General features: G+C 40.3%; 1 protein-coding gene across 2 annotated transcripts in view; it reads right to left on the reverse strand.

The window, feature by feature from the left end:
* The window catches only part of UXS1 (UDP-glucuronate decarboxylase 1), a 51,777-nt gene extending 50,700 nt beyond the window's left edge, over nucleotides 1-1,077 (reverse strand). Inside the window, exon 1 of one of the 2 annotated variants that reach the window (XM_034419547.3) lies at nucleotides 666-1,077. In XM_034419547.3, coding sequence (XP_034275438.1) covers nucleotides 666-765 — 100 coding nt within the window. In that variant the 5' untranslated portion in view covers nucleotides 766-1,077. The remainder of the gene's footprint in view (nucleotides 1-665) is intronic. The other variant, XM_034419556.3, reaches the window with a different exon arrangement.
* Between the last annotated feature and the right edge of the window lie 8,680 nt (nucleotides 1,078-9,757).

A 9,757-nucleotide genomic window follows, 5' to 3' on the forward strand; every position in this document is an offset into this window, starting at 1 on the left:
CCTCTCTAGATAACTTGGACCAAAAGCTTTGTAATCACCAGTTGGAATTGGAGCCCAAAATATCAAGAGGAACCAAAGTCAGCAAACAGGATTCCCATTTATATTGGCTGTGTTCTGTCAAAGGTGGGGCGGGCTCCTTTTTGATCAGTCGAGGATGTGAAAAAGTGAGTTCCTTAACCGTCACCACTTTTTCTCTAAATTAGAGAAAATATACTCAAAACCACAACCATAAAGAATTTCAAAGCAGAGAGACACTTCTGGTCAGCTGATCAGAGGCTGAAATAATTTTGTTTTTGGACTTCTGAAAAGTTTCAAAGGAAGCACCCGGAGCAGACAGAAGGCAGGATTTTTTTCCCCTTTAAAAATATGACTGCACCACCCGTACCCCCGAAGTAGGAACCTGGCAATTGGACCCCCCTCCCCTCTCAACCCTATGGCAACCCAGGAATTGCTACAGCACCGTCTCCCAGCCGCCTCCCCTGCGTTGTTGTTGTTGTGTTTTCCCTGCGCTGCATGCAACACCTCCGATGCTGCCTTCGGCCGGGCAAAGAGGCGCGCACAAGGAAAGCAGCCTGCCTTGCCTTGCCAGAAAAAGCGTGCCAATTTCCCGGCCTGCCCGAAAGAGCCGGATGAATGAAGTGCCCGTCTCCCGCCGCTCCACTTACAGACGACATAGGCGACCAGAGCGAGCCCCATCAACAGCTTCATCCTCCGTCTCCTATTGATGGCAGACAGCACGCGCAGCAGCGTCCCTTTACTCAGCATCCCCAGCCAGGCGGGGAAGACTCAGCCACGAGCAGCAGCGCTCGGCACCGCAAGGCATCAGCTTCACCCTCGGGATCCCTGAGCCTCCGCCGCCTTGCCCGCCACGGACCTCCTCAGCCCGCCGCGCCACCAGCGGCAGCAGGAACAGTAGCCAGGCCAGTTCCTGGCAGCGACAGCACGCATGCGCACATGGGGCCCTCCACTTTTCTCCCCGCCCTCCCTCCGCTTCAGCCTCTGCTTCGGCAAAGCAACTGGACCCGGGCGGCGGAAGGAAAGAACCCGACGTTGAGGTGGCGGAATATGAAGTCACTTTTCCCTACTGCGCCTGCGCCGAATATTCCACTCCCTCTTAATCACAGAAACATTTCAGGCGCCTCGTGATTGTTGATGTCAGTGTGTGAAAAATCAAAGTGCCCGCTTTTTCAGGTTTTACTTAGGATGGAGCAGAAGCAATTGTCAAAGCACCCCCCCCAATTGATTAAATCATAATAGATACGGCTGTGCAGTTTTTGACATTCTCATGGCACCAAGTATATGTATGTGTACATGCACATGCATACATTTGTATAGGTTACGTCACAACCCTTAGGTTACAACAATTAATTCAAATGCGTGCATGAAAATCAACCAAGATTAACAGAATGCATAAAGTAATAAAATAGTTAATTTCCAAAATAGTTTGCTGTTAATTCCACCACAGGGACATACAAAACCGTGTGCAAGGTTTACTAAGCAAATCTAATTAACATTAAAAGAAAGAAACCCTGAGTAGACTACCAACAAAATTTAAAATCAGTTGAAAAATGGGTTGAAATAGTTTAACATAGCATTCAACATAATTCAAAATTAGCCTGCTATTTGGACTAATGGATTTATTTGTTTGTTTGTTTATTATTGGTAAGAGTTCTCCTGGAGAAAAGCTTCATGACAATAATTATGGTAGAAAACAGAGTTTACATTCAGTTTCTTAAATCTCTGCAAAAAACAGTCAGATTTTTTTCCTGGAAGAACACAGGAAGGACTGTTAGGACTGAGAATCTGCACTTAGGTTCATCCTACTTGAAGGCTGGGCTTAAAATGAGTATGACAAGGGAGATTTTGTATAGAGAATGGGAGGTTTATATGTCCATTTTTATAAATCTTTCTTTTTGAGAAATACTCAAAAAATATTATGATCCCCCACATTGCATAGATTGATTGAAATCTTTGCTTTAAATGAGCATGAAAGTTTTGGAGCACTTTTATGCCAGATATTAGTAGTTTTACATATACATTTTAATAAATAAAACTTACCAAAAGTTTTACTTCTAAATAAAATGTTGAGAACAGAGGTGAAATCCAGCAGATTCTGACAGTTCTGGAGAACCGGAAGCGGAAATTTTGAGTAGTTCGGAGAACTGGCAAACACAACTTCTGGCTGGCCCCAGAGTGGAGTGGGAATGGTGATTTTGCAATATCCTTCCCCCAGGAGTGGGGAGGGAATGGGGATTTTGCAGTATCCTTCCCCTGGAGTGGAGTGGGAATGGAGATTTTGCAATATCCTTCCCTTGTAATGGGGTGGGAATGGAGATTTTGTAGTATCCTTCCCCTGCCATGCCCCCAAGCCACACCCACAGAACCGGTAGTAAAAAAAAATTGAATTTCACCACTGGTTGAGAACAATTTATTATGATAGGGAATTAGTGAGGAGGACCTAACACGTCAATCCTTATAATGATCTTCCCTCTAAAAACTTTTTATCTAGCCCGTATTTTAATTCACTTATTTTTAGATTACTTGATTTCTCTTAACAATCATTTTTACAATTTTACTTTAAAAAAAAATCACTACTATTGGATCAGCCTTTTTCACAGCAAGCACATTTGTATTGCAGTCTTGGGGAAAAGGAAGAATTGACAGTGGGTATCTTCTGCAACACAGACCTCATCTAAGCCTCTGAAGCAACAGAAAATTGACAGATATATCAGAAGCAAGCAAGCTTCTCCAGTAAATAATGCCACCTCACTTCATCTGTGGGATAGATATGACCCCTTAGAGAGGGATCTACAGGCTAAGATTGAAAGTCAACACTTTTTAGAGCTTTTCTCCTCTCTGATAGTGAATGCTCCCCCTCCAGAGACTGTTGTTTGCTCAGCAGCCAAACAGCTCATACAGGAGGGAGATGAGGGCTCTAATTTTAAGTCCCTTAAAGAACAAAATACACCACATTTTATAACTAGACAGAATCTATTGACAGCACAAACTGTTCTTTCAAACTTTGACTTGTTGACTGCAGTTAAAAATAAAGTAGATTCTCTGTAAGAATCTTTTGGAAAAATTATTGAGAGCCAATCAAATAAAATCACTCATCCTGCCAAAGCAAATGGTTTGGGTCTAAATTGTGTCCTGCAAAGGAGATCTCACCCCTGAAATCAGTCTTCTAAGAGGAAATGAGGGGGGGGACGACAAATGTTTCTTCAAACTAGTATGATAACTCTGCAAATTCCATATACAGAGTAAACAAAGACAGATGGGATCTAAAAAGGCAGTCACCCAGTCCAGCTACGATGCTGTGAAAGACAACCAATGGACTTAGAAAAGGTAGAATGGCTTCCACCTGGATGCAGTTAAAGTGAGTCGTGTTGTCATTTGGGCAGGCTGTAGTATATTCTTTAAAATGAATCCTTTGAGCGCTTTTCCAAATTTTCCAACTGTTTTCCATTCTGAGGAAATCATTTCACTTTTAACTCAGTGAATCATGAGGCTATTGGCACCTTATCACATAAAAGTACAGTAAAACTCTCCACTCAGACAACTTCAAGGACATCTTATCAACAGAGCCTCTGCAGGGGGAAGATCTATGTAAACAATTTATCCAACTCATAGCAACACAGCTCTCTAATGAACCACTAGAAGAAGGTTTGATTAACTCTTTTAGTGCCTTGTCGAATATACATTAGGCTGACATCATGAAAAGTCTGGATGGCCTGAGAAAATATTTAACGACAACCTGTAAAACAACCAAGCCATTAATACACAATTTACTATGCAGGTTAATAAATGTCATCTTGGGAAACAATGTGATTGTGCTGTTGAGGAGGAACAATTTATCTGCACTGTCACAGCTGCCTTGAACAATTCAGATTCACAAACCTCCAGTGCAGAGCTTGAAAAGAAGAATGTTTCTGTTTTTAATCCATATTCCAACAATCCTCTGAAATGACCAGAATCCTCAAAATCAAAATTATTTTTTACAGTTGCTCAGGTTCATGAGCAGCCTCTTGATAATTCTAACCTTCCGAATTCTGTCTCTTCAGAACCTATGCTTATTGGTGAGACTCATCAGGACCATAGAGCGGACATTGATATGTCAGGATTCATAGTGTTCTGCATGACAGAATGTAGACCAGTAGACAGTAAGGACTTTAAAAATACCAACATGGAATCTTGCTGGCTGATATTGTAATAGAGGCTTCATTTTTTTTGGTCCTCTGATGGCAAGGATATCATTTTTGTGCAAGAAACATGGGCATTTGATGATCTCCTGCTTAATGGGATCATTCATATAAAAAGGGAGCAACTTAGACAGAGGGCCAGGATGGCTGATAGGTGGTTTGGGTATCCTCACAGCTATGTCTTGGAGAGTAGCACTTACTTTAAAGCACTTACTTACACCCCTCCTTTAAAGCAAGTGACTATGGCCCTACTATTTAGTTTGGATAATAGGTCATTGTTAATTATTATTGTTTACCTCCCTCCATTACAAAGAAAAGCTGAAATCTGTGTTGAATGGACAGAACTATGTTGACAACCTTCTGTTGGATTACCCAAATGCTAATATAGTCCTATCGGGGTGGAGCTTTAATGCTTGGACCCTGATTATTATACACTGTGTGTACTAAATTCCACAAGTAGCTACCAAATCAGAAATTCAGTTTAACTTGCACCCCTTTTTTTCCATGTCTCCAAAATTAAAACATCAAATTATTCTGGATTCTACCTTGCAAAAATGAGAAATAGGTTTAATCTCTTTGTAATAATGATTCTTTCATAGGAGACTACCCAGGCAAACTCACATTTATGGCAAGCATCAGAACAAGTACCATCAATTATTTATTTATTGATTTGATTTGGTTTGTTTGATGGCCATCTCACTTCAATTTAACCCTAATTACATGCTAATTACTATAAACTTGCTACTCTAGGTGAAACATTTCAGAATACTTTCCCATTTAGGAAAAGGTAGTAAACATTTCCCCCTTTGCAAACATTTGAAACCTCCCACTTGGAAGACATACCTGGACGCTCATTTCATTTCTTCAATAGGTCAAGCAAGATGTTGCCATATGGACCTCTTAGCTTATCTAAAAGATGAAGAGGGCATTGGCAAAGGACAATCAACAACAGTATTGATTGGCCCTCATGTCATCCAATCTCACACAAGATCATTTAGTCATCTACAAAACTCTAGTGCCAAAACTACAATTTTTATTGGTTTGTGACTTGAATTATTCAATTAAGCAGCACCTAATTTCAAAGCCATGGTTTGATAAGGTTATTGAGGCTAAGAAACAATTTATCACCTGAGATAGGGGAAAATAACACAATGATCCTTGAACATCTTGTCATCCTTAAAGACAATAAAAACAAGTAGTGGCCTTTAAGAAAAAGAAAGATATAAAGACTTTTTCAGGCTAAGCTGCTAGCCCAGTTCCTTTAAGGAACTCTAATTGGCCCCCTAGCTTCATGTTTCACCTTTCTGGAAAGGGTACAATCTAAATTTATCAGAGCAGTTCAGACGCACACAACTGGAAACAGTTATGATAAATGAAGAGTGTGTCTAGCTTCTATAAACCTTTGATTGAAGCTCAACTTTGAAACACAATCTATTTAATACTCTCTAAATTGACTTCTGGGTCCATTATTCAAAAATATCTTTCAATATGCCCAATGGTTAAAATATTTTGCTTCATTTTGTATTTGTAGGTTGATTTTAATTTAAATGTTCTTCTCCTTTAATTTTAATTTTTAGCTCCTTCTAGTTCCTTCTAATGTTCTATTTTTGAAGTCCTGTCTGATCATGTTTTCTTTAAAAAAAATCAAAACAGAAGCATTTTCCCACAGGAAGGATTTTTATAATTAATTCCAACATTTTACTTCCAATCCATCTGGCTCCTTTGTCCATTTGTAACTTTCCAGAATCAAAGTTCTAATCACCCTTTTGCTATTGGGTAAAAAATGTTTTAAAATTGTATTTAAAACTTTTTCACCAAGGGTTGATGAAAACTCATTTGGTGTTTTCAGATTTCTCAATCCAAAACTTCCTAATAGGTGAAAAGCAGTTTACAAGCAATTCCCAAAAGTGATTGAAAAAGGAAGTATGGGAACCCAGTGCCCTTTTGAAGAAACCAACCATTGTTTGAGCAAGATGGCTATTCCTTCATCTTCCAGAACTTTAGCCTACTGGATATTGCTGACTTGAAGTCCTCTCCTCCTTTGGAAAGAAATTACAAAGAGCTGGTCTACTCATTGACTCTTCATTCTGCTGGGGTCATAGGTTCCGCTAAAAGTTCACCATTTCTTCCCTGGATGCCTGCATTTTTTAAACTGGATAGTTTTAAAAAAGATTCTGTAAGTTCATGGAGGGCATGTATAGCAAGGGCTATTGATCTTAAAGATATAAGGTTTGGGGAGCATGACTCCTGAAGTAGTATTAGAAGACATCCCTAATAAACTCTGAACTTTGTAAACAGTCTAGAACAGCCGTGGTAGTTGGCAACCTTGTATAAAACTTCTTGTTTTGCTATGCAGCATTCTTCTTGCGTCAAAAGTAAGCAGGGTCAAACTACAAGTAGCAAATCTTCATGACATTGGCAAGACTCACGTTCTTTACTATGTAATATCCATCCTGTGTCTAAAGGAGGCGTTGATATCTTCATTGTGCTGTTTTTCACAAGGATAAAGATAAGAAATTCATTAGGCTTCCCCATGTTTATAGAACCAGAAGAGTCACATTGTTATAACATGAAGAGATAGTTTACAGGGCATGCGTGCCTTTGATAACTAATGCTTGTGTGTCACTTTGTTTGATAATGCTTATGTGTTGTGATTTCTGTTCTCTGAGGAATCAGGCACCTGCTGCACCTGATTTGTTTGCTGTGACCTGTGTATTTCTCTGATAGCACAGCACAGAACTCCCCAACTTTTTCTTTTTTTAGATTTTCTTTACTTGAGTTTTTCCTCTTCTCCAAATACCACTTACAAGGCATCTATGGTGGGACAGGGATAGGTCTCAATCTCCTGCTTGTGAACCTCTCAAAGGAGCTGGCTGACCATTGGAAGCTACAAAATGTGGGACTCATATAGGTTTTGTCCTATTCCAGCAAGGCTATTCCTACGAAGCTGCAAAAACACCCTGACACCACTCAGTTAATTAGGTGAAATGCTGTTATGGTACTACTGCAACTTAAGCTCAACAGGAAAAGTTATGGAGGGCAGGCAGAATTTCCACCATTTCGGACTAACTGGCTCCAAGAGCAGCATTATTGCCAAAAAAAACACCCCAGCCTTTCTGATGATTTCTGTGGTGTCACAGCTGAACTGGAGATTATCAGGATCAACAGTGAAAAAGAATTATGGGGGCTGTGGGAGCATGGGAGTACGGCTCCAGTCTCATCAAAGTATGAAGCTATTGTGTGGCAATACCCTCAAGCTGCAATCATCATTTTAGCCATTGTCTGTTTAGCCATTGGCTTCTTCTGCATGTTTCCAACCAATACCGTCCTGAGCTTTCTTTTGCCAATTGGGCCTGCAGTACTTGCTGATGTCATTGATCCATCTTGTTTTAGGTCTCTTTCGTGGATGTTTTTTTTATCAAGTGGGATCCATTCTATGACTGCCTTGGTCCACTGGCCATCAGTTCTTCTTGCTATGTGACCAGCCCATTTCCATTCCATTTTTTGACTCTCTTGATGATATTGTATACTTTTCGTTTGTTCTCTAATCCATGTGCAGGTCTTTCTATCTTGTCTTATCATGCCAAGCATGTATCTTTCCATGGCTCTTAGTGCCACTCATAGCTTTTGTATCGATTGTGAGGTTAGCATCCATGTTTCACCAGCATATATTAGAGCAGGTAGTACACACTGATCAAAAACTTTCTTCTTCAGATATAGAGGGATGTTGTTCTTGAAAATTATGCTTAACTTGCCAAATGCCTGCCAACCACATTTAACATGCTATTCAATTTCTTTATTGTATCCCCTTCCATTGGTCAAGGTATATGTAGTGGTCTACTACGTCTAATTCTTCTCCAGATATATTTTTTTTCTTTCTTTGGTGAATTTATTAAATATAACTTGGCTCTTTTTCAGGTTTATTTTTAAGCCAAATGCCTGCTTTTGCAGCTCTTGTATGTATCTTTGTAGCTCTTCTGGGTCTTGTGAGAAGAGAACAACATCATCTGCAAATCTTAAGTAATTTAAATAGGCACCATTGATTTTTATTTCATCTTTTCCCCAGACTAGTTTGCGAAATATGTGATCCACAACTCAGTGCAACTCCACAATTCAGTTGTGCCGAGTTGTGGATCACAATAGCACAATATGCTATTTTATTTGATCGTTCATCTCCCTGAGCAGAGAACAATGAATTGTGGAGTTGTGCTGAGTAGTGGATCACATTTCTTCAAAAAAGCTTGAGGGAAACAAAATCAATTGTACTTAGGGTTTCAATAAAGATTTTTGAATCTGTGAGTAAATTATAATATATATTTTGAATGTCCTCCAAAATATTTGTCAGTACATCTCTGATTTTAATAGGTTCTCAATATTTACCACACGTAAGGGAATTTGTTACATGTCTGTAAACATGAGTTTGTCCCTGAAGAGATACCACCTGTTTAATGCACTTGAAATTTCATCTTCAAATAAAGAATATTCCAGACACTTCAATTACAGGGAAGTCACTAGAAAGGGAGGAAGTGAATCATTCTTACTTTAGCCTATATAATCAAATACCTATTATTTCATTAATAACTAAAAAAGAAATCGCTTATGTTCATATTTATTTGCTTATGTATTGCTACATTGCTTTTAAGTCCAAATGCTCTTTTTAGGTGACCTGCTATCCATTTACTAAAATCTATTAGAAGGGAATATGCAGTCCATGCTCTTCCCCTAAGCTATCACAGAATATATATACAGATGTTTAATTATGTCATGTGCCCCCATGTATATACTCCGGGTATATACTCTGTGGTATTTTTAGCTATGTTGATCACCAGGAGGCAGTATATAATCCTTTTGGGAAATCGTCAGATATACCTAACCTTATTCTATGGCAGTGATGGTTAACCTTTTTTTATGCCGAGTGCCCAAAGCGCACACACGTGCAAATGCACACACATGTGCACAAACCCCCAAAATGCAGTGTAAGCACCCCTGCGCATGCGCCCTGCCCCCCTTGCATGCGCTCTGCCCCCATGCATGCATGCGTGTCCCCCGTATATGCTCTTGTGTCCCCCGTCCCCTATTTTGGCTTCCAGGTTGGTGCAGGATGCTTTCCAGGCCCAAAACGGGGTGCGGGGGGAATGCGTGCATGAACCCCCAAAATGCAATGTGAGCATTCCCCCCGCATGCACACCCCCACACAGAGCAGCCGGCTGGCGGGAGGCGCACACGCATGCGTGATGGAGCCTGGCTGGGGTGACAGCTGGCGTGCCCGCGGAGAGGGCTCTACGTGTCACCTGTGGCATGTGTGCCATAGGTTCGCTATCACGGTTCTATGGTGTTTGAACTTTCCATCAGGAAGTGAACAGTTGCACTTTAGATGACTACAAACAGTATCTGAGCTTTGGGAGCTATCTAGGCAGTGGTGCTCAGCAGTGTTTCAGGAAGAGTTATGTGGAATCTATCACAATAATATACAGTACCTTCCTTCAAGTTCCCAAGAGAGAGACAGATACATAGAGGCTACAGTGAATTATAAAACTTCCAAGTTGAAACATTGTTAT

This window comes from Pantherophis guttatus, chromosome 5 (assembly GCF_059756535.1).
Source record: "Pantherophis guttatus breed Tessera chromosome 5, ASM5975653v1, whole genome shotgun sequence".
Lineage (NCBI taxonomy): Eukaryota > Metazoa > Chordata > Lepidosauria > Squamata > Colubridae > Pantherophis > Pantherophis guttatus.